Genomic DNA, 26517 nt, shown 5'->3' on the forward strand with positions numbered 1-26517 from the left:
ATCTCTGCATAATAATTGGTTTTGCTAGTTTTAATATAGTTCCTTGAATATTGCTCCAAAAATAGTACACTATACTAGTAGTCATAGCTACCTATCCTGATTAAGATCTTTTAGTCTGATCATTATAATTATCATAATAAGTTTAAATAAATAATTTATATCTAGATAGAGATGGATAGAGAGAGAGATTAGGGTTTACATCCTTAATCCTACAGGACAAAGTTCTATAAAGGTTCAATTATACACCTATATAATCCTTTAGAGATAAACTGTTGGCAGAGTCTGGGGCCAAGATTGATTCCAGCTGCACTAAGACTCCTCTTTGAGAAGGAGTTTAGAAAGCAGGAGGATGCTTTCTGCACCTCATGACTCCACAGGAGGGGTTCCTTAATATATTTTGTCTGAAGCTCCCATTCTGCCTGTAACAGTCATGAGTCTCAATTTTATTTATTTATTGAATTATGCTTATGAAAGGCGGAAGTAAAAAGTGAATTGCACATAGCCAAAAAGTAAACACAGTGTCTGCCAGGTCCTTGGGTTCTTCTCACTTTTGCCCCCCAGTTTTTTCTTAGGAAAACAAAAAAACCTACAAGGTTTTTCATCTACAGCAGAGATAAGATGCTTGGAAGGCAGCTTCACCAGGCATCTTTTTGTGAGCAAATATATTCAAAGAAAGCTCTGTAGAGAAATTGCCTCAAGGCTCCAGTTCAGTGGTAGCTATGGCAGTGTTCCTGTGCTGTTGGCTTGCACTCACTGTGGAAAGTCCCCATGAAGTCATGAATAAACGGAGCTCTTTATGCTTTTGCCATGGGATCACATGGGTGTATCAGTCCAAAATGAGCAGGAATCTTTTTTACAAAACCACACCATTCTGAAGGTAGAAGAATGGGTTCATTTAAGCGGGGCTTCCCAATTCAGTACTTTTGAATAAGAACTGTTAACTAAAAGCTCGTGTCATTTGTCAGCTGAAATGTATTTTCTATCTGCATTGCCATATTTGAGTAACTAGGCCTTGAAAACAACTTTTAAAGCTCCCTTCTTAATTAGTACCTTAAACAGAGATAACTTGGAGTCATGTGACTTAACAATAACTATATCAAGGTAACAATTTTTGTTCAATGCAAAAGACATTTTAAATTAAGTGTCCTACTGCATGACAGACAACTCTATTCACAGAAACGAGAAACAACAGAAAGAAGAAAAACCTAAAACACTAAAAAATGCTAAAAAAAGGCTTGTGCCCTATGAGTCTGCAAATGGAAACATCATCGTCCTTACTCAGGCACAGCAATGCTAAACTGAAAATTCAAGCTGAGATCCATCACACTTTGCTTAAGCCATCCACAAAGTAGCAAGGTAGAAGCTCTTGTAATCACATTTACCTGTCTGATCTGCATCACCTCCCTCAGAACGAGCTTAGTTGTAATCTATCACCTCCAAAGAGAGCTTTTGGAGAATGTCTCAGGTACAGCATCTGTAACACACACCTCCACAGCACACATCTCTAAGCATAGGTAGGTAGGTAGGTAAATAGATAGGTAGACAGATAGATAGATAGATAGGTAGATAGATAGATAGATAGATAGATAGATAGATAGATAGATAGATAGATAGATAGATAGATATAGATAGATGATAGATAGATAGATAGATAGATAGATAGATAGATAGATAGATAGATAGATAGATAGATAGATAAAGCAAGATGACTCCTGTCCATGGAGCTGGAAAGACAATTGAGTTTTCCTGACACAAAGAATTCTGTCACAAGCTGTTGAGAGCTTAACAAATCCTCAGGCAGTACCATCTGGCCAGTCACTGAACAGAGTACCAAGCACTTAGAAGTTTGAAAACTGGCCATCTGAGAGAACATTCTTCTCTCAGAGAGCTGACTTCATCAGCAGCAAAGCCCAGTCAGTGATGACACCTTTCAAAAACCCTACTTTTAATTACGATGTTCAAGTTCAGGACTTAAATTAAATTGATGGGTTTTTTGGCTGCCCGTTTTGTTGTGGTCTTTTGCAACTGATGGCTTAGATATAATTTTCTAAAAATTGATTTCAGATAGGACTGTAGATCAAGGTTTGATTTTCCAAGAGCTTGTAGAAGCGTTACAAAATGAAAACTTTACTGAAAATAATAGTCTGTTAAAAAGACATTTTTAATGGGCTCGACTATTGTCAAGAACTCAAAATCAATTCCAGTTCATGACCAAAAGTACTCAGTCTTTCTCCAGTGCCCATTGTTTCACCCTGGACAACCAAAAGTATTTGTAACCTCTTCTTCCTCCTCCCTCCTGGAATGTTAGGCAGAAGGCTGCCTCTGCTCCATCTCAAGGAGTTGAGCTGTGACTTATTATTAGAACAACCTCAAACTCAATCCCAAGTAATGTCATGCTCACTATCAGGGCTTCTTAACCACTTCTACATTAATATTCCTTCAGAGAGAAAATAATTTGGGGTCCATCCAGCACTGTGATGATACTTCCATGTCTCTCTGGCAAACTCTTGTGCTCACAAGGTTTTTCGTTTCAAGCATATACTCCTGAATCTTTACACTGCCTTTTGTTTCAGCATGGCAGTGCTCATTTCAGCCCTAAGACAGATCTTAAATCTATACAGTCTATATAATCCTAGGCGGACATAATTCAATAAGCCTGTTTTTCCTTTTTGTGCTATTGGGTTTGAACATTTTCTTTGCTAAACCTGCCCACAACACATCCTATAACACAGAAAACCTTGAGCTGACTACCCATAAAATATATTGTGTCAATGGCCAGACATAAATCTGCACTGATGCTGCAGCAAAAAGAACCACTGCTGAAATGAATGTCACATCAGGCTGCGGTCTCGGAAGAATAGACAGAGCAGGAGACACTACAGGGCAGAAACAATAAAGGAAGAAGCCTCCCTCTCTCCCCCAAGCTGCTATGAAGCAAAAAATTAGGCCAGAGACTGTCATTAAAGCAGTATTGTAATTACAGCTCCTAGAACCTTTTAGCAGCAAGTTGAGGGCAGAAAGAAGTTTCTTTAGAAGGTGCCAAGCTTCTTTCAACAGAAAACGGAAAAACATCTCTCAATCATCCACTCAAAAATGTGAAGTCATGTCAGAGAACTGTGTGCATGCGGGCACAGTGCTATCAGATTTATAAATGCAGTGCCTCACACAAGTGCAAATGAACCCTCTCAGCTTTCTCTGGTGGAGGCTGGGAAAGAAAGCAAGTAAGCCAGCAGCTGTTATTCCTCAGAAACCTGATCATAACCTCATCAGGATCTTTGCCTCCCCACCCAGTTACTCAAATTCTGAACCACAAAAGAGCAGGTATGACATTAGTACCAGCAAGGCTGGGCATGGAGAACAGATCAGTACAGCTGAACATTGAGCAGAAACAAATTGTATGCCATGCATCCTAGCAAAAGAAAGAAAATAGGAAGGAGACTGTAGGAATACAGGGGAAGAGATTAAGGAGGCTTTCATCCTCCCATTTCTCCCTCATACTTCTTTGTAAAGCACGCAGCAAAGCTTTAGAAGACAAAAATACTTCTATGTCTATATTCCCACAAATGAGCAAACTAGAGTAGTGAGTAGTGTTGTTTCCCTCCTTTCATATTCCTTTTACGCACATCTCTCCTGAATGTTTGTTGGAGAACTCTTTGTAGATCTAGAATCAGGATCTCCTAATTGCAGTAGTAAGAGTTCCTGAATAATAAAGAAACAAAAACCATCCAGACCCAAACAAGAAATTCTTCCTTCTTCCCACAGCTCTGTCTCCACTCCCCTGTCCTCCTGAAGTCTGTAATGCTATCTGTTTCTTTGTATTCCTGGAAGTTTCCCAAGACAGAGGAACTGGGAGAGCCAATTCCTACAAAGAGTTGTACACAGAACCATAGAATGAGATGGGACGCCACCATCAGGGATACAAGGAATAAGGACACCCTTGAGGAAGAACAAATTTTATCCCACTTCTTGCATGTCACCTTCTGAGAATAAAAAAAAAAAATTGGGGGAATGCTGCAAAGAAACAATAGTTTCATGAGAAACACATTTCATGGTGGGAAGCACAAAGGAAAAAAAAAAAAAATTAGAAGGAAGTAACAATTTAAATATCAGTGACATTTCTGATAATGTGTCTAATGGCACAGCACAGAAGAAAATTGATCCTTAACTTTCTAATATGGATTTGTGGGAGAAGTATATAATTCAGTGGATCTTCAGTATGTAACACACAGGGAGTATTTCAGCTTTCCAAAAGCATGTGTTGCTTCAATCAGGATATGTCAGTGGAATAGGTTGGGGAGTACTCATTAAATCACTTGTTTATTATTCACACTACAGGAATGTGAGTTCTATTGGTAAAATGAATCAATCAGAGAGCAAAGAGCTATTCTCTGGAGTCTGCATTAATCAGCCCGACAAGCTGTCACTAAGGATTGGGTCAGGCTCATAGCACAGCATCCAACCAGTGGGGAAAAAAATCCCCGAGACGGCTGGAACAGGGAACAGTTCACCCATTTAAAGCTGTCCCCAGAGGCTTGTGTCAAACATTTATTACTGCTCACACACAGCTGCAGAAGCTTTTAAGTGAGAAACCTGCATTCTCGGACGTTCCAGAACTGTGTGGAAACACACACTGTGTGGAAACATGCTTGATCCCAGCTAGTTCTGGGAGGATAAGCAAGATGAAGTATCCTGAAAGAAATACTGCTGGGCTTTAAAACAGCCCTCTGAAGAAAATGCATTCATGGACTTGGTAAAGGTCTAAAACTAGGACACATGTCAGAACAGATACACTGTTGGGAAACACTCAGAGCTGTCATGCAGTCTGCACTTCAATAGAACATTTTTAAAAGAACAACACTATTTTTACAGACTATTTTTCATACAAGCATATTGATTTCAAGGCTTAGCTGTTGCCCAGACTCCCTCAATGTAAGTCTAAAAAATGTCACTCATGAGAATGAATTTAAAAAATAGCTTTTTCATTTTTTAAAGAAACCCAAACAAAACAAAACCCCACAACCATTAACCTGCCCCACTCCCAACTCTGCTGGTAAAGATCATGAACTCCTAAAATCTCATTATTCCGAGATATACACTCTGTTAATGAGAATGAACATAACAGAGAATACAAACATAACTGGGCTGCAGGAGCCCTAAAGAGACCAGAAACGTGGAAAAAAAAAAAAAAAAAAAAAAAAAGCAGTCAGCAGTTCTGATAATGCTGTGAAGCTGTGTAACACATACAGCAACGCATAAAATCAATACACTGTACCAGAGAGCACAATCACACACTGTGGCCACTTGGACGAAGGAGTGATAAGATCAATGTTTCTGTTCTTGTCAGCACTTGTGCCAACTGCACCTTCAAGCTAGATGGAGTTTAAAACGGAGCATGACCTACAGGGACAGAGCTGCAGGATGGGCTACAAAAATTGCTGAATAGCTCGAAGAAGGAGAAGTGGTTTAGCTGAAGTGTACTTTGGGGGACGCTGCCAGGGAAGGCAGTCTGGAGGGAAAAACAATAAAAGGATGAGTGTCTAATTGCAGCAATGTAGTATGAGTGCAAATGCTCAGAAGTGAGGAAGAAAATCTTTCTGTCCTCAGAAAAGAGCTTCTCCATCTCACAGAACTCTATACAGAGTGCTGTGCATGCTGCTGCTCTAAACTTAATTTTAAAAGCTACACCACAGAACTACAGAAATATTAGTGTAAGCATTTAAATGCAGCTTCAGGCAGCATTGGCAAGACTGTATCCTGCAGATTAAGAGATGGGATTATTTCACTCTATGCAGCACTTGTCAGACCACACTTGGACTATCCAGGCTTGGTCATCCCAGCTCAAGAAACTGAACACCATTGTGCATTGTTCCACCACAACAAATAATGAATGCAGGTTGCTTCACAGAAAATTTTGGCATAGCTATAAGAAAAATTGAAAACAAACTGAAGTAATTGAAAACAAACATTGGAATAGATTACCAAGAGAAACGGTGGCATTTCTCTTGCTATAAATACTCAGTGCTGAGCTTGACAGGGCCCTGGATAACACAAACTAAGGATTTCCCTCCAACAGAAGGTTGGACCAGATTTTCTCTAGAGGTTCCTACCAACCTAGAGGTTTTTCTATGACTCCATGATCTAAACATATGTTATGCTATATGCACTGCTAAATACTGTTTTTGCCATAAACTCATTTTAAATTAAATTTTTTCTGACTTTTATTTCCATTCCAGTAATAATTTTTTTTTAAATAGTAATGACAAAACAATGGAGGATGGCTCACTGTTTTTCAGAACAACTGTCAGCATCTACTGAAATTAGCAAGCACAAGACTTCAAATGAAATGCCCTTTCACAGAATATTTAATTATACAAGTAGACTTTCTGCCAGAGAATTTTAGATAAATGGCTGAATGGAGTTCTATGAATTCATTCAATTCCTTTAGTCTCTATTAAGTATTTTTTATCATATACTTTGAAAGGCAAGATAGACAAACTTTTGGTTTGATCCAGTATATCCAAATTTGCATTTGAGCTTCATGAATGGGAGATAAATCAATATACCAGAAGTCAAACAAAGTAGTATTAAATTTTAACTCCACTATGGTTTATTTGGATCATGAATTTAAATATTCAAAACAGAACCATGGAAATCCTACCACTAATAAGGTGAATTCTACCACTAATACCTACTAAGTCATGAAGCACAACTTAAATCATGAAGCACAACTTAAAGCACAATTTAAATCAATTTATTGATTTAAATTCAGCTGTAAATTGACAAACAGACTAAGCGACCAAACAGGAACAAAATCCAGCAACTGTATCAGGTTTCACTTCTACCTAAAAGCAGAAAGACAAACTCAAATTTCCAAAGAAAATGGGATTCCAACCTGCCAAAGTAACAGACAGCTCTATCATACCAAGATCATACATTATAGCCACCTCCATAGGCATCTTCTATTAAGAAAGTACATTCCTGTAGCGTGAATAAAAAAATTCTAAGCAAACACAAAAATATCAAACCAGGAGCAAATCTAACTCCAGAAAACTGCATTTTAGCCTGCAGACTGTCCTGTAAGACACAAAACCAATGCACAACTGAAAGACATCCCAACATCCTCCCAGATGCTGAGAGCACAAAGATCCCTCCTAAGAGACTCTCTACATTCCACATGCTGAAAAAGTTGTCAGCACAAACATCACTCAGGCACTAAAAGACTAACATATGGCTTGAGGGGCTATGGAAAGTAGGAAGAAATCCTACTGCCAGCCATGCAAGTAAGTGTTAAATCCAACATTGAGTTATTTCTTCATTAGTTATGGAACATACTTAATTTGCTGGTTTGGAGTAATGAAAAAATATTACAATGAAATCAATAAAGAGAAATATCCCAAGTCTTCACCTTGACTGTCATCTGTTGGATGACAATCTCAAGAGACCTCCAGTTTACCCCGTGACACTTTGCAGGTGGTGGGGAGGTTTAGGGTTTATGCTGTGTCATGAGAAAACTTCTACTCCTCTAGGTGCTTCTGGATGTCAGCGGCATGATGCCAGACCTCTGGAGTACACAGCCAAATAAAAGGATGCTGTATCAGTCCTAAACCTGTTAGGAGTTTTGTGCTTGCAGACAACACTGCACAAGCATGTGGAGTTCTGGGGTGGCTTGGCTCTGAAGTGTCTCTCAAGGCACATGACACATGACAGATGGTCCATTGCTTAAGACACTTAGCAGGGACTTCAGGGATCCAGATTCAATTTCAGTTTAAGTTTGTACAAGTCTCTTAGAAGGACACATCTACACCATGGATATAGACAGATTTAAGCTGTCTCTGCCCAAGATAATCTGGCAATGAAAGTGCAGGAGGACTGCTGCAGACACTCAAGCTTGAGGGAAGTGATCTGCAGGATTTCTGAGTTCGTGGGCACTGTCATGCAGATCTCAACACAAGCCTCTCCATGCTGAAGTCTACTGCATGTGGACTTCTGTCCTGGTTTTGGCTGCGATAGAGTTAGGTTTCTTCCTAGTAGCTGGTACAGTGCTGTGTTTTGGATTTGGTGTAAGAATAACATTGATAACACAGAATCACAGAATGCCTTGGGTTAGAAGGGACCTTAAAGATCATCTAATTCCAAACACACTGCCATGGGCAGGGAATCTTCCACTAGACCAGGCTGCTCACAGCCCCAGCCTGGCCTTGAACATCTCCAGGGATGGGGAAGTCACAACTTCCCTGGGCAATCTGTGCCAGTGCCTCTCACCTGTTGTTGAGCACTGCTTACCTTGAGCCAAGGACTCTGCCAGGTCTCCGGCTCTGCCAGCTACAAGGTGCACAAGAAGCTGAGAGGGAGCGTGGGCAGGACTGGCCAAAGGGATGTTCCATACCATAGAATGCTGTGCTCAGTACATAAACTGCAGGGAGTCAGCCTGGAGCCATCAATCACTGCTCAGGGATGGGCTGGGCATCAATCAGTGGACATACTGTACATCACTTGGGGGTTTGGGAATTTAAGTTATATCTCTCTTTGTTATTTCCCTTTTAATTATAATTATCATTATGTAGTTATTGTTGTTATTATATTTTATTTATATTCTTAAATTGCTTTTACCTCAACCCACTTACCTTTCTCGTGATTCTCCTCCCCATCCCACTGGGGTAGAGAAGTGGAGAAATGAGCAAGCAGCTGCTAGTTCTGGACTCCAAAGGCTCTCAGCCCTCTACCCTGTGCTCTATGCAGACATTCTCTTTGTTTTGGTGTCTCAGCTTTCCATCTGTATCAGGAGGATAAAAGCATGGCCCATACTTACAGGGTGTCAAGAGGATAAATACATTAAGTGGTCCTAAGGCACTCTGGGATTATGGCAACAGATGTAATATCAATTCCTTAAAGCAGTGAAAATGGAGAAGACGGGGCAATTGAAACTCTAAGGAAAGAGCAATTGAGAACATAAAGTTTATTTTTTTTTTCTAATTTAACTTTGTCTCTGCATCCAGAGGACACTACAAAAGAAAAAGGAGAACTTTGGAACATAGCAATAGCTTGATGAAAGGTAAAAAGTGGGGGATGGGCACAGAAGTAAAGGATAGTAAGATTCTTAACTGTCAATTCAGTTTAAAACTACTATGAAATGAGACAAAAATAGGTGTTTACACTTCTGAATTACAAGCTATTCATAGATAACTCTCTTACTTGCCAGAATAACTAGTTGGAAACTCTCCAAGACAATACAGAAGAAGAAAGAAGTCTTGTGAAGAATCCATGCTTCTCAGCAGTAACACAGCTACTAACAAAATGTAACTATTCAGCAGCACCATTTAAAACAAAGTGTGCTTAATACATCAATTAAAGAAGCCTAAAAGAACAAATCTCTGATTCAGAAGCAGCCCTTCTAGTAAATTTCAATTCTCTAAGACAGCAAATTGAAGGAAATCTGATTGAATAGTACAATGCAAATTCTTTTCCATCTGTTTCATTTTTGCATCATTTTAGCCTCAGTGATTGCATGTTGTAGTATAGAGACACTACTATATGTTATGGAATTTCTCCCAGTTAACTGCTTCCACTGTTAACCATTCCATATATTATCTGCAGACTAAACTGCATGGTTTAAGTTAACATGCTTTGCAGCACACCCACAACATGGTATAAATGTGCACACAAGCAACTAATGTATCTCTGTTAATGACTGGTAATTTGTTAAACTGATGAAACCTACAGCTTATAGTCATCTGTTCATAATCTTATCTTCATCCATAGCTCATTATTGTCTTGCTTCATTCTTCTTCATCATAAAAAAATTAAAAACATTAAATCCTGCTTATTTTAGTTAAAAGAAGTACTTATCAGTCACAACTCAGAACAGTGTTAGAAATTAATAATTCTGTAACAGATGATTAGCATACCAGTTTCTACTGTTTTATTCCTTGCAGCAACTCTCAGTACATGTCATATGCTTTTAAGAATCAACTATAATGTGATCATTTTATACTGCAGACCTATAATTTGTACCTACACCAGTACAAATTGTACCAGAATGCACATAAAACAGAAGTATGGGGAAATCCACAAAAGAAATAAAAAAGATAAATTCAGTCTCTGATACTTCATGACTTGCCACTGTTATATGAGAAGAAAGACATGTAGAGACTAGTTTAATGTATCTACAAAACTATTCCTGTGGCATTGATTAGAATTGTAATAAGGAGTTTTCATTCAGCAGACAGAAGACAGATTAGCAAAAGGAGCTTGAAATGAGGACCAAGTAGATTCAACAGAATCCATGGGTACAGAGCTCTTTCCCTACTAAAACAAGCAACATTTTTAAACATTACTAATTCTTTTGATTCATAAAAGTTAATTCTCATCTCCTACACTTAACAACAAAAACACAGCAAACACAAGGAAGCAAAGAAAGAAATAAAAGACATGGTGAACTAGTCTTCCTATGCTTCAGGAAGGGGTAGCCATCAGCTCTGCTCCCAGACAGCACTGAGGTTCTTGGTGAGAGAGAAGAGACCCAGCATGTCAACCACATAACCAAACACTTAAAGATTAAAATACTTAAAGGTTAAAATCTTAAAGGGTTAAAATCTTTAAACACTTTAAGGGTTTGGATTGCTTACTAAGACTGTAGGGACTTGCCTGTGGCTTGATTAAGGATAACAACAAACTGGATGTTCTGTAAGTCCATGGAGAACCTAGCCCTGGCTGCATTACCTGAGCAGTGATAAAGCTACTGGCCAGGGTGCCAAGTTTTGAGTGACAGTATTGAAGATGAGTTGTAGATGACTTCTAAAATTCAAACTGGCAGTGAGTCCCACAAATGTTCACAATCCTTGCTATACTGGATGCAGTAGTTAAATGAAGAAGGTTTGGATAGCCATGTGAACTTTGGCCCAGCTCATTAAAGGCAGCAGGAAAGCACAATCATTCCAGTCAAATTTCCAAACAACTGGAAGTTCAATTATCTGTACTGAATAAATTAAGCAATTTAAGTTGCTCCTAAGCAGCAAGGGACTGAGCTAAATGGAGATCTGAGATGATTTAAAGCTAATTTGTGTCAGAAAGTTCTGAAATGGCTTTCAGTTCAGTGTCTGCAGTAATTTCTATAAAGTAGTATTAAAACTATTAAGTTTTATGTGAGAAGTCCCCAGTAGGTTCAGCAAACATTCACTGTCTAATAACACACCTTCAGCCATACAAGGTTTCTTTCCTGGGTTTGGGAAGTGTGGTTTATTTATTTCTGCAAGATATTTGAAGCAAAGCCCAACATAAACAGCAGAATTCTTCCTTTTGTTCACAGTTTTCATAAGTTGCTGAAAGGCTGGGTAACTTTACGTATTACAAACACAGAGGACCTATAGTATCCCACAATATCTGTGGTGACTTGGCTACCCATTAGGAACATCCCAACTATGTATACAGTAAAACCCTAACAAACCACACCTTACTTTCCAGAAACTAGAATGCATTCTCCCATCTTTTCTACCCAGGTCTTGCTCTGTGTCAGCAGTGTTTAAATAAACAAATTAGATGCCTCCTTGGACAGCCAGATAATGGAGTTACAAGCTCATCCTCTACTCACATAAGAAAGATTATGCCCCTTGAGATGGGCCTCTCGCAGACCTACTTAGCTGGGAGGTAGCAGGAGCAGACAAAAAGAGACCCTGCTAACCAAGGCCCTACCAAGGGACTTACTTAAATGGGTCTAGGAATGCAAAGTTACATCAGAAATATCACAGTCGTTACCCTTATTCAAAACTGATAATAAGTCATCACTTTATGGAAATTCGATACATTCTTGTTTTTAAAGTTAGGGGAATTGAGACATAGAAGGCTGAAGAAATTTGTTTAATGTCATCCTCATGTCCTCAAAGGAACATATGAGGAACAGAAACCTGAGTCATACGTTTTAAAGAAAGATTTAACTCTGGGAGTGCAAGAGTGCAGGGAGAACTGGAATGGAGGAATTTGTTTTCCAACTTGAAATTCTTACTGCGCTTCTCCCCTTCAGTGACCATAAACCTCCTCATGTACAAAGGAACAAACTGTCCAACAGGCCACATTACAACAGTTGTGTACAACAGGTCTGCTTGAGTGATGAATCAGCTCGTTGTTTATCCAAAATAACAGGCACAAATGGCTTTCACACCTACCAACAGCTAGAATTAAAACACTTCCACACTGAAGGAAAACCAAAATAATTTTAAAATCCCCCGCACCTAAAAAAAAAAAACTAAAACAACCTAAATAAAATATAGTGTTAGCAAAGAGTAGTTAGTGAGAGGAACACTGGAAAAAATTCTGTATCTCATATCTTGCCTATCAAATTGAAACAGCTTAGATCCTAAAACGAGGTATGAGGCCCTCACCACCCAGATTAATCAGTGTTAACTCAGCTCTCAAGCAAACCTCAATATTTTAAATTAAAACTAGTCTCAGGTCTCCAATAATGCTTTAATATTATTCTGTAATGTCATCATGCTGGTTACAAATGGACTTCATTTACCTCACATTCATTAGGACACCACACTGTTTGAACTCAATATTACCTTTCCTTCTCCTCCCAGCCAAAACACTGTCATGCTAAAATGTTTTTCTAATAGTTCTCTCCCACTGAGGTGCATGTTTCCATAGGGACACCAACAGTGCTGTACCATTTGGATAGGAAACTAAAACTAATAGCTGGGATCTTTTCACAGCTTCTCAAATCCTACCAGGAAAAAAAAAAAAATTCTCTATCAGGAAAAGAAAAAAAAGAGCTAAAGTCACTGAAAACATTAGCTTTTCCAGAATTCACCGTTTTGCTCGTTTCTCTTGGGTTTTTGATGTGGGGGTTTTTCTTTTGTTGGGGGGAGGGGTTGTTTGTTTGGGATTTTTCTGTTTGTTTTTGGTTTGTTGGTTGTTTTTGGATAGTCTTATTTTCACAGGATTGTACAGCAACTGTCACCACACTTATGTCATTAGAGTGAAAATACAACAGAAGTAAATATCACTATTATGTCAAGAGACAAGCATCCCAGGGTCACTCACTGTCTCTCTTTGTCATTATCCCCTGTGTGAGAAAATGGAGAACATCAGATAATGCAGCCAGCAGGAGGGCAACAAAAGGGAGAAATTTAATGTGCGTCCTTTCCAAAGCTGTTTGTGGTTAGCAATTTTATTCTGATTTAAGGGACAAACTGTCCACCCCTTTTAAACCTCAGGGATTAATTTTCAGTTATTTGTAGGGACAAAGTCTCTTCACATGATTTAACTGTCTGTCCAACAGGTTCAGTTAGGCATTAAAGCTTTGTACTTCAAACTAAACAGTGCACTATATTATTTATTCCAGTTTGGCATAAATAAGTATGGATTACCTTATGCAAACCATTCTAAAGTTGTTAGCTGCTTTACAGTACCAAGAGCTTTGACAGCAGCCAGACCCAGAGAATGGACATGCCGCCTCTCTTTTAGTATGATCTTAGACTTGAGCAAAAGTGACCTTCATGGCTGCTGTACTACTGTCTTTATGCTCATTGATAAATGCACAATATTGGTTTTCATCTAGTGAAAAAATATTAATTACTCCTGCTCTAAGATTAAATTGCACAAATAATTAATTCAGAAAAATATTATCCAGGAGTAACAGTCTTTATCCATTAATGTAATTACAAAGCATCAGGGAAAAATTTGCTGTATTTGACTTTTTGCTGCTCCTGCTGGACCAGCAAGTTTCCAGACCATGTTTTTCTCTTCTAAACTTATGTTTCAGTTAAAGGAAAATGCTAGTAGAAAATTTACTTTGAAAGTAAATATTAAATAACTGATTTTGTATATTTGACTCCACTTAAATTAGATAAATTATAACTTCTGCTTGTAACTTCTGCTTTTAATTGTAACATTAATACACAGGTATTATTTTTATCAGATTTTTTTAGTTGTTTAAAAGTAAAGACTTTTAAGAAATAAACCCCATTAAGTATTTTCTTGACTATACTTAGCTTTTCCTTAGCTCTTCCTGAAATACAAAATATCAGACTTAATAATCATACAGCTCCTGATAAAATGCATTTTATATTAAAATAAAGCAATAGTAAAAACTATCAAGATGTCTACTATGAATGCTTCACTGTCTGCAGACTCATTAATCTAAGTTAAATTAATAGAACAAGATAAAATGTAGCCATGACCATTGACTGCTTGCAAAGTTCCCTAGTGACTTTTTGGTATCTTATGCCAGTCATTTCAAAATTTCCATTTTAAGACCACATGAAATTCTCATTTCATTAGTGAATTTTTTGAAAAAAAAATCATGTTTCATAGAACTCCTTTTTTTATAACCAGTAATATTTCCTGATACATTTTGTGAAAATAATTATGGTAATCCTTTCCCCTAATAACAATGAAGTGAAATCTCCCATAGAAAGATATGTACACTAATGTTTATATTTAGTGATTACCTTCCTTGTCAATTTAGCTGCTATCTGTAGAAGCAAAAATCAATACTTTATTTCTTCTGCAGAGCAACATCAGCTACTTTGCAATCACCACATGTTTGCACATAAATATTCTTGAAGGCAAACTAAATCAATTAACATTTGTAGTTGTCCATCCAGTCCCTTTGCAAAACATATTATGCACTTAGGATGAATTCAGTGTAAATCATCATCCTAGCCACACAATTAAATACTATAAGCTTCCTTAACCCTCAGCTCAGACTTTCCTAATCTCTGAAAGAAAGCAATGCCAGATGGCCATGAACAACTGTTAAGAATCAGAGGGACACAGAGAAATACCTGAAGCTCTCAGTAATTCAGTGGAGAAACACCTTCTGTTCCAACTTACTGCTAGGCCCCACTTAGACAAATTTGCTTTGTACAACTCATAAGTGATCCTTCCAGGTTAACTGATACACATGCTAGTGCTTTTCAAAAGCTGTATTTTCTTGCCATGAATCGAATTCACAGACACTGAATTTTTGCTACAACTCTTGGTTGCAGTTATCACAGCAACAGCACGTACAAAGTGCAGAGAGAATCCACTGACTACTGCACTTCAACATCATTTGAAACATACAATTGTGTGTAAGTATCTATGGATATACATTAAAAGAAGTAAAATGCATTGTATGTAAAAATAATGTGTGTAATATATAATATTCACATACAATTAGTTGTCAAATCTGTATGAGTTAGCTGCAAGGCTAAAAGAGGATTAGAGCTCATTGGCCCATGAGGCAAAGATTAGGCTCCATTTCTCTGCTTCAAGAAAAAATGATGGGAAAAGGTGCCTTTTTTCCTACAGAAGAACATCCTCCTCTGAGCCAACACTAAGAATCAAGCCAAACAATCATACCCAGCATGCTGGAATGCCAAAGGGCACCTCCAGTGTTCATTTTCAGAAGCATCTCACAAGCAACATTTTATATGGTAACAGTGTGGAAGTGGTCTCCTCGTTCTGAAAACCAGAAGCCTCATTCTGCTTTAAATCACAGTTCAGGAAATTTCATGTTTAAAAGTGAAGCTTCTCTTTTTAAAAATAAATCCCCTTGCATTGCAAAAGATGATAGTCACTGCTCACGAGCAGGCCACAGCTTCATGTTTTTAGACTTTGGTTTCTTAACAGAAATTCAGAAGGAAGCAGTGAGAACAGGCAAACCTGGGAATGGAAAAAGCAGGTTAAGAAGAAAGATAGGACTGAAACAGCAGGGAGTGCTTCAGGGCAGGACAGGAGTAAAGGGCAGAGCTGTGTGGGGAGTCCAGTGCTAGCAGGAGAGTTCAGGGCAGGAGTGAGAGATGCTGTAGGAGCACAGCATCAGCAAGGAGCACATACAGAGCCAAGCATTCACAACCTCTGGTATAGTCATGGTCAAACTAGTGGAGGTCCCAAGTATGAAGCCAGATGTGGCAAACTACATATAGTGTAGTGCACTTCATTCTACTTGCATTCCCATGAATCAAAAGATGATGTTCTTCATTTGACTGTCTCAAACAATAAAATAGCACAGTCAAAAAAAGAAAAAAAAAGAATACAGCAAAACTGGAAGAACACATGGGAACATCATTCTGTCTTAAAAAATTGAGTATAAGACAGCTACAGTTAAGAAGGGGGGACTTCTGAGCAATTTAAACCAGGCTGAAGGATCACATGTTTGTTGTAAACTGCTTTGAAAAGTACCTGACATCTTGCATTCAGCATTTTTCAATAATCTCTCAGATTCACCAGGCCAGAGCATTATTTTCACTCTGAATAGCACAGTTCACATCAAAAAAAAGGCATTTTTAGAATATTGGCTAGAGATGTGGTGATAACGCTTGTAACAGAAACAAAAGTGATATAAGCCTCACAACAAAAGACATGGTAAGCAGAGTGTGAAGGGGATTAAGAAGTAAGGGTAAGAACTGAAGAAGCACAGGACACTAGAGAACTGTTCCAGATGGTAGGCTAGTTTTAACCTAAGCAGCAATGTGTTTGTATAAAAGTCCAGTGGGAGCTGAGCAGACAGAGATGAGCACACAGATGAAGTCTGAAATGTTCTTGCGAGTTCAAGGAATGGGAAAAAAGGACTCTGAAGGTCTGATGCAGACTCAAGAAAGTTGCTGCTTGGGAAGAAGAAAAAAATCAAAGAATGATTTTGCATCTAAGGAGGTGAGGAGTAAGAGACACCTACATAACAGATAACAGAGGACATGAGTAATGAGACCAGTTAAAAGCTTTTCTAAAACTAGTCACCATATGAAAAAAAACTAGTTCAAGATGTCAAAGTAATGCAGCATTGAGTCAAATAGGCAGTTGGATATAAATATCGTGCATTCAAAATTATTTATTCCAAAAATATTTACAGACTTTCTAATAGGGTATGTGCAGAGAAAAAGGAAAAAAAATAAATCATAAGTGAACTTTGATCAGATGTTCTTCAGTGATCAGTTCTGTCTTTCAGTAAGATGCCCACAAGTTCAGTAATTGTAGCATTTCAGTCTATTGCTGATAAAAGCTCACTGTTGTGTGAGCAGTTCAACACTGTACCAAATCTCCCATTAACTCTTGCTCTTAGAGGTTATTTCAGTAAGTGGGTCAAGATAAACAGACAACCTGCTAGTAAGGCTTCTAATTTGAACAATGATATCTGTACACCAGAGGTAGCTATTTGAACTAGACTGCTAATGTCCCCTTTTCCAAAATAAATCCCAGGATGGTGTTTTCATTTATTTATGAAGCTTACTGTATGCTTCTGGATCACAACTATGAATGGTTTTGTTCATGTGCCCAAGCTTTGTAACCACCCAAAAAGAAGTGACCTTTGCTTTCAAACTAAGCTAACCCTTCCATATTGGGTTATATTCATGAATATTCCATATTTCAATTAACCTGTGATTTTCTTAAAAATACTGTACTGAAGGATGCTTAGCTGGCAGATGACTTAACTTTTCCTCCCTCCCTTGTACGTGACAATACTTTGCTCAAAGTAGCCATTACGCTTTTAACTTGCTGGCTGAAACATTCATTGTTGCAACTCCTCACGCCTCTTGGCTGATGGAGGAAAATCAATTTTGATCCCTGAGAAGCAAGTGCAAGTCTCCAACTTCACACACCAATGTGTACAATTGCAGCTGAAACTGAATCCAGATTAATTCACCATTCCAGGCATTTTACATTTATGCTGAGACCTTAAGAGGTTAGAACATACATTATTTAGTGTTTTTAATTGGAGAAGCGGGACATAACTTCCTTCAAATGAAAAAGCACTTTGTCAAATGAAGTTTACACAAAGCAAATGAGATTTATGGTGACAATGAAAATATACTTTAAAAACTAACCTTCAGCTTTTTTTGCAAAACAAGTATTACAACAGAATGCAACAATCCAGCCCCTGCAGGATTTTAATGCTACAATAATTCTGGTCTTCCTTAAAGGGCAACAATTCTGCCCTTTTCTAAGATAACCCAGTTCAAAGCACATTAGAATAGCATTAGAAGCCAAACTACAGTAACCACGTAGCAATAAAGATACAGAAAGCATGTGCATTTCCCAATAGACACAAGTTTAACACTGAAAATATTCCAAGCAGGTATGAGAGAGAGGGAGGGGAGGAGAGAACTTACAGTACTGCTTCAAAGATGCACTATACACATAATGCAGCAGTACAGGATACACTAAGAGATGAAGGCAACTGAAAAGGCAGTACTCACCCAAAATATTAAATTGAAAAGGAACATCATGTATTTCAAACAACACAGGCAGCCTCTTGCCATGTTGCACTTCTTAAATTCTAAAAGGAAAACAAAGGATAGATCCAGGTAAAAGACCACGTATTTGCTGCCTTTGGGTGCACTGTATTTTTCACTTTTTATGCCAGTTCCAGTCCCAGCGCCGGTCCCGGTTCCGACCCCAGTGTGGCTCTGTGTGCGTGATCCAGTTGTACCATAGAAAGCTCCTGCAGTAAAACCTCGACCAAATTGCCTCCCTGAGGTAGAAGGTTTAGCAAAATCTGAGTCCTTGCTATCCAAAGATGGACTCCGGTGAATTGAAGAATCCTCACTACTTGACTTCTCCATGATCTCTCTTTTCACAGTTGTCAGATTTAATGTATAGCATCTCTCAGCATTAAATGCAGTGCCTTGCAAATGCCACAGTGCGCTAAGAGCTGTCTGTGTTTTGCTTCTCTTTTTCTTCGTACATAAATCAGATAATCACTGCAGAATTTATTCACTGCATTGTTGCTGGGTTTATTTTTTATAGCAATGTAGGCTGAACTCTGTCTGTCTGAAGCATGAATTTATACATTATTATCCCATGCAAGAGCACACTCATGATTTATCTTGATGAATCAGTTATGCAGAACTTTGATTTTTATTAAAAAGAGCTATGAGCTCTTTCTCTGCACTCCTAGGCTACAGTCCTCTAATCTATAGGCAGCAGATGGTCCTTGCATCCATTTCCAAAAAGCTTCTGCAGTACACCTGGGAGACTCTCCTCGAGCCGGAGCACTTTCCTTGCTCTCAGCTTCCCTCTCTGTGTCTCTCTGACTCTCTCTCACACGCTGTCTTTTTTCTTTCCACCCATTTGCAGTGTCTCATTCAGTAACCCGCTACCGGAGCGCACTCTGTGTTTCACTGCTGTTGCCGTGAAATCGTCAGCAACTGCAACCACTGGGCATTTCCCACAGAAATCCCTGACCTAACTATCGAGTAATAAATCCGCCCTCCTGCTCGCCCCTCCCCTCTGCTTTCCATCGGGCCAGTTAGCAGAAGCCTTCTCCTCCAGAACACGCCTCCATGACATAATATCTTTAATAGGATTAGAATTACTCTTGACTATACAAGTGCACAACAGAAAATCTCTTTAAATGTCAAGTACTGTTTAGCTGTTTATGCGCTAGAACCGTTAGGCAGTGATATTCCTTCGATGCAATAAAATACAGAAAAAGTATGGATTAGATAGACAGGTGCTAACCTCTCTCTGCTCATTAACAGTGACTTACATTTTCTTCTGGCTTAAACAAATCCCACGGGACAAGCCATGGGAATAGCTAGCACCCAGCGCACACTGCTTAGGCACACATCTCTGCTGTACGCGTACATAACGTGACACCATCACCTGTGATATAATTAACCAGACAGAGCTGCTGCCTCTTACGAGGTCATCATTCAATTCTTCAAACTCCTGAAATGTAAATGGATCTGAGGCTGCAGCTCTCTACACACTATTTAACAAGTACATCAGAGATTCTTGTTGTGTACAGCAATAAGCCATCTTACATCACAGGTCGTCTGTGAACTAGAAACACTGACCCAAATGCCACATTTCTTTTCCACGGAGGAGTGCAACATGCCTGCTAGGACTCTGAAACAGGGAGGGCACAACTGTGCACGTGTGCCTGCGCATATGCATGCAAGTGCCTGCAGGGGAGGAAGAGAAGCGCTTCAGGTCACTACTCCCCGTACTTCCAAATTTGTCATTTTGTCATAAGCACAAAAGCAGAGCACCGATGGTGCAAAGTGCTATAGCAGATTTAAAATGCAGGTTATTCTTTTCTTTTCTTTCTGTAAAGAAAGAAACCACACTAGGAGGCCACTGTGAAGGAAATGCAGCTAGCAGGAAAAGCAAAATTCTATGTAATTTTCAACTGACCCCTCCACATGCTCATTAAAATGCACTGTTCATGGTTATCTCTAGTATTTTTGAAAAAAGACAATATAACATTTATTCAATCTTATATATCTATGGCCAAAAGCCTCTAAGGATTCTGCAATTTTTACGTAACAACATCAGAATCAACACCCTAGAGCAGTGCTATACCTTTCCTCTCATGTTGTTTCTGCTAAAAGATCCCTCCACAAATAAAGTACATTAAATAACCAGTATTTGAATGTGTAGTATCTCTCTCTCCCTTTTCTGCTCTAAAATAAGATTTTAACAACAGGCAGGTCCAAGCCCATATCAACAATGTTTGTTCACTTTGCTTTTCAAAAGTATTTTCAAAGCTCCCTGCATAAGATGTGTCTGTCAGAAAGACAACTGCAGGGTGACTGCTCAGCACTGTGTGTGACAGCAGAAAAAGTTACACACAAAACACCCAAGTAAAAAAAAAGATAAATTAGCACTGACCAAAATAGAATGTGCATTTCTATACATGTCTACGGTGCACATACAAACTTCACCATAAGCAGTTATCAAGAAGCAACTTTCTCAGCAAAACACATGGAAACAACTTGCAGGTCACGGCCAGGTACCTGCCTCAAACACCAGAGCCTGCAGGATAACTCACATTGGAACCCAAGGCAAATGTCTGAGCATGGATTTAGAAAACTGAAAAAACTCTTCTGTTTGAAATTCACTTACTGGAAGTGTAAAGTTGTACCACTGCAAACCAATGCTGCAGCTAGATATTTTCAGCGGTTTTCACTTGTCATACAAAACTGAGCTCTCAGCCAAAAAATTGTGAGAACATACAAGTGCTTTAAAGCATTTTTAGCTTTTTAGTTTTTTCACCCTTTGGTTTGCCATAAAATTTACACTGACTTAGACTAGCTACAGAAAAAAAAATTGCTGTGCACTTGTGAAAATTAACACAATGTAAATATTTGCCTTCCCACTGAAAGTACATGACAAAAATAATTAATCCGCCCTCCTCAAGGTTAAAAAATTAAAATATTCTGTAATAAGCAAAAAATCTTCACAAATACTCTAATAGTTTGTAAATAGTGGAAAATTTCTATTGGTGGTTAAAAAAAAAAAGCTAACCAAATATATCTCCAACCCTTTTTTTTCCCAAATTTTCATTATTAGAACTTATTGAAGTTTTCCAGTTTTCTATTTTTACCTCCAAATACTGCAAGATACTGGCTTACTGCACCATTACCTCTAATGTACCTTCCATTAAGAGATCTCCATGACTGGTCTACAGTATTATTAGCATTTCAGAACAGTCCCAGCCAAAGACACACGTGAAGTTGACAGCTTAAAAATCCAGACCTGAGCAACGAGTAGTGGGGAAAACAAAGCTCCAGATCAGCCTCTCATTCTGCTGTGTAGCAAGAAAACATATGACTCTCTTATGGTTATGCTGTGGCCACCAGGGAGACTTTACAAGCCTCAGTAACCTTCAGCCACTTGAATTTGCAACCAAGGAGTATCTTTACAGATTAGAAGCCACTTCCTGCTGCTGCAACTCCAACTCAGTGTTTAGGTAGCTCAGTTAATAAACCACACAGGGCTGCTTACTTGCTGAAAAAATAAATGGTGAAAAAGCCGTAAGTGGTTTGTCCAGCTGTGCTTTGACCAACCATTGCACTCAACTCTGCCTCTGACTGGGACTTGAGCAGAAGGTGTTGCTGCATGGCAACAGCACCTTTCAGGGTCCCACTCAACAGCACAACCTCAGCATGAGGACAAACACATTTTGCTTCACTACAGATCTTACCTCTGTTTAGTAATCAGGGCATGAAAAACATTCAAAAGCTCACTCTGTACTTCATTAATGTTTGATTACTGAATCACAGAATTTTGTTGCTGAGTGATGCCTTCACATCAAGAAAATCATTTCAGTCCCACATGTATATGCCTGGGACAAGGCAATAAGCATCAGTCCTTTGCATTTAAATGGCTCTTCCAAATATTAAGGGTAAAAATTTAGGTCACTTTCAGATAGCACGTATGAAAATTGATGTCACAATTGGCGTAGCCAAAAAATGGAAAGGAAGGGTATTATTAATATGGTCAAAAAGCATAGGCTGGCTCTCCTACTGCAACGGATTTATTTGGTTCCCTCCTGGGAACAGTCCACCACAATTCCCAAAGCACACATCCCAGCATCTTAATTTCTTACTGAATTCCACAAATGATTAAATCTTTTTTTCTCATCCTGTAGTTCAATCTCACCAGAACCTCAGTGCCAATTACACCCAGCTACAGTGCTCCTGAACCCCTCTGCTTGTTTCTGCCCTCCTCAGCTGTTTTTGCACAACTGCCTTGTGGAATCGTGCTGCAAAACAGCAAAAGCTGACCAATTTATAAACACAGATTTTAAAATATGTAATACAGATATAAAAGGTACATCAGCAATATAGAAAAAAAAATAATTTTTTCCCCCTTTTAGAAGTTTCAAATCAATTTTACTTGACATTCCCCCTTCAGTGAGATTGCTGCCCCAGTGAAAGGGAGAGGGACTACAACAGAAAAGAATAGGAAAAAATAGTGAAGGGCTGAGCAAAAATACCTTAGGCTTTTGTTATGTTTCCCATGATTCCTGGAAATGGAATATGAAACTCTAGGGTTTTTTTAAAAAGAAAAAAAAAACAAAAAACAAACAACCAAAAAAAACCCTCCAGTCACTATGGTACCCCATACATATTACACCTCATTATATATTTTATCTTGCAATTTCTATTAGGTAGGATAATTCTACTGGCACTATTTTAAATATGAAGAACTTGAGGACCAAGATGCTTGCTGAGGATGAATAGGAAACTGCTGGCAGAGAAGCAAAACAAATCTTTGCCTCGCATGTCCTTAGCTAGCTCACTAACCACTGCACCATTCTCAAATTAATTATTTTTCAAATCACGAGTTTTAGTAACGCTGCCACATGACTTCAGAACAATACTGAGCCCTGCAGAGAGATGTACAAATGCATATGCTACCAAGTGTTCAAAGGATATGGTTCTTAAATTCAGTGTTTCCTTTCAAATTATATTGACCAGGAACTCAATTTTACAAGCCTTCCTCAGGGTACATTAGATAGGCAAAGAACAGAGATTGCTGAGTATAAACTCAGTGACTACATCTTTCCAGTCACTGCTCTGAATCCTGGAAGTCCATGAGAAGGAGATAAGGAACAAGAGTTGAAAATAATAGCTTGCACCTGTCAAAAAGTTGTATACAGCTGAAAGTTCAGATTAAAATAAACACCAAACCAACACTGATCATGGAATAAGCTTAAAGGCAAAAGGATGTCCAAAAGAATAGAACTGAAATTAGGATAACATGATAGACAAAACCATGGGGTTCTCAGGTCTTCCAGGCTCTTGATTCCATGCCAAAAAGTTTACGACCCCAGCAAGTTAAAGTGCCTGGATTTCTGAGGTCTTCCAGTGCTGCAGAATTTATAACCAAAAACCTGGATGACCTGATGGTTGTAATGCACATCCTGAGGCCTGCCAAGGTCCAGCCTGGATGTTGTAAATACAAAGTATTCTGCTGACCATAGGATTGGACAAAAACAAGGCAGATTTCAAGGAGAATTTTGTGTGGTAGAAAAGTTTTGAAATTTTTTAGAGCCAAATAGCCTAAGCCAAAGTTAACCTTTGACACACTTTCTTTTCCACTAAGAAAAGTATTCTATTAGAAACAGACAGAACTGAGAGAACTACTGTAACTTCAATTTTGGAGTCTCCAGTCACTGATCATAGCTTCACACATTATTTAGAGCCTATATGAACAGCTTGTTTGATACAAATGCTAAAAAAGAACCACTACCAAGTGTTCAGAGAAGACTGGAGTGCACACTTAGTTTTCGTACTAGCATGAGGAACAGTCATTTCTCTTATGGTCAGAAAACCACCATTTCCTTTGGTGCTTAGTGGACAGACAGCTGATGGAAGGAGAGACTGGATTCATTAAGAAACAGGCTTACTCACAGCTGGTGCCTGTGATCTGACCAGCAAACAATCCCAATGTTTTGTGAGAGGCAACAACCTCATGCCCTTCTCTCTTCACCTTCTAGCAGAACCAAAAGCTTCCAAAAGACATCACCTGATCCTCAACTCCTCCTACAGAAGAAAGCCAGTTCCAGAGGCCAGGTAGAAGGATCTCAGATAGGTAAATATGCATACAGCATAAACTGGAAGGACAATCAGGATGCTCAGATGGTTTCTTGGAGGCTGAACTTCCTGTTCTGGGACTCCACCTAGCATTGGCATGGCTGAAGAAAAAGGAGGCCTTGCAGAGAGACAGGAGTGAGACAGCACTCCAGGATATTGGAACTGTGTGAAGGAGCATTGCTGGGGAGGCACTGAGTTTGATAACTGTGGGTACAGAATCTTTTCTTACAGATACAGGAATTGAGTGTCTAGGCACCTCAATCCAACACCCACCTCCATTAATCCTGAATTCACCAAGAGAAATACTTCTTGACATTGTTGCTGGAAAGGAAACAAATTAATCTGTTTCTATGACAAAAACAAGAGCACAGCAGCTCGTGGCTGCCTCTGATGAGTAACACTCGTTGCCTCCCCAGGGTAAAGAGGTAAAAAAAGAGGTAAAATGTCTTTGAATGGCCTAAATTATTACTTACTAGTTTATATTAATATATACCAGTGAGACAAGTTTATCCTTCTAATACGGGGTCCTCACTGACTGGATGACCAAGAAAACAAGATCCTGTTGTCAGACTTTCCACTGTGCCAAATATTCGGTGTCATGGTCCCTGGGATTTCCACTAAAAATCATTTACTCGTAATAATGTGCATGTGGCTGAGACTTCTCATTTAGGATTTCACACCAGAGACAGAATGAGATTCTTTTTCCAAACTGTATAGAGGAATTAGCTGTAAATCATGTCAGGAACCTTAACCCACTGTGGTCAATTACAGATGATGAGGTGATACGTTAATGCACAGGAGACGTGGGGCATGCAGATTAAAATGCAATATGAGGTCCAAAAGCTAAGAAAATTTTGATTATGTCACACCTTCACTGTGTTGTCCCAGCTGTCCCTCGGGGGCCCTCAAGTTGAGCAAAAAGAATGTCTGAGTTTGCAACGTGACAGAAAAACAGAAGAGAAAATGGAAATCCTGCTACCAACATTTAAACTTTTAAATCAAACCATTTGCACTATATACAGGGATCTTTTGGGGTTTGGTTTTCACTTCACAAACATAATGAAATATGTTAGATCTGAAAGAAGCACTGTAAATATTATGTTAGAATACAATTCACCATTGTTAGTTTCACCTTTAAGAACTAAAATCCAGGGAGTCTGTTTATTGTTTGTTTCTAAGAATCCTGGAAATCAGAGTTGCCTTGGGCTTGGCGGTGTACATACATAGAGCAAGTCAACCCATACCACAGTCTAACCTCCAAACAGAAAATCAGACATTAACAGCTGGCTCTGGGGAAAAAAAAAAAAAAAAAAAAAAAAAAACAACAAAAAAACCCCAAAAAAACCCCAACAAAACCACAAACAAAAAAAAAAAAAAAAAAAAAAACTGAGGTTTTTTCCTGAAGTCCCAAAACTACCTTACCAATTATGCCTCTAGCAGCTAGCAGGTGAGAAAAAAATAGGAAATATGAGAGTAAAAAGAATAGCACATGCCCAAGCACATAGGCCTATCCTACCAGGCAGCAGAGCTTAACAGATGCTTTGGAACAGTCTGTTTATGATTTTTAGTTTCAGAATCCCTTTTAATTACAGGGTGTTTATCTCATCTTCTGTAACAATGAATACATTGTTTCATCTCCATCAACAGCTAATCCTTAATTCCGCTGCAGACTTAACCTCAATATTTTAGGGCACTGAGTTCCAGAGATATGCATCATGTTAAAAAAACCCAGCATCTTCCTCTTAATTCACTATCATAATTAAGCTTTCCAGGTCTATCCTCTGTCTGGATATTCATACTCATCCCATAATTCATTAGTTTGTAATCCTCTATTACATCCTATGTTATTGTCTTTCATTAAACTAAGCACTTTTCAGCATGGCATGTTATTGAAAATTCTCTGAGTCCCTAATAATTTAAGTTAACCATCTTAGGACTTCTTTCTAATTGAGATATGTTTCCACCATAATCTTTCCCAATCTGCTGATGAAAAGATCTTTTTAAAGGGCAAGAGTCAATGTTCAGATTCAAAATAAATTTAATTAATTCTGTTTCTATTAACACCTTATCTTTATGAAAGTGAAGTTACTCAGATTCAATAGACATTTTTCTATCACCCCCATTCTGCTTTTCTATTTCAGATTCAAAATTCGGCTCTGAAAATGTTGAATTTTTCAGAACTTAACAGGAAAACCCTTGTAGTTTAAAATTG

The 26517-nt window shown here is 38.6% G+C and overlaps 1 protein-coding gene across 4 annotated transcripts in view; it reads right to left on the reverse strand.

Moving 5' to 3' along the window:
• The window catches only part of TSPAN9 (tetraspanin 9), a 168647-nt gene that overhangs the window by 73307 nt on the left and 68823 nt on the right, over positions 1 to 26517 (reverse strand). For 3 of the 4 annotated variants that reach the window (XM_021549170.3, XM_021549172.3, XM_077781275.1), the window contains one exon: positions 18174 to 18253. In XM_021549170.3, the coding sequence (XP_021404845.1) occupies positions 18174 to 18236 (63 nt within the window). In that variant the 5' untranslated portion in view covers positions 18237 to 18253. Of the gene's footprint in view, positions 1 to 18173; positions 19356 to 26517 lie in introns of those variants that run through there. The other variant, XM_021549169.3, reaches the window with a different exon arrangement.

This window comes from Lonchura striata, chromosome 2, assembly GCF_046129695.1.
Source record: "Lonchura striata isolate bLonStr1 chromosome 2, bLonStr1.mat, whole genome shotgun sequence".
NCBI lineage: Eukaryota > Metazoa > Chordata > Aves > Passeriformes > Estrildidae > Lonchura > Lonchura striata.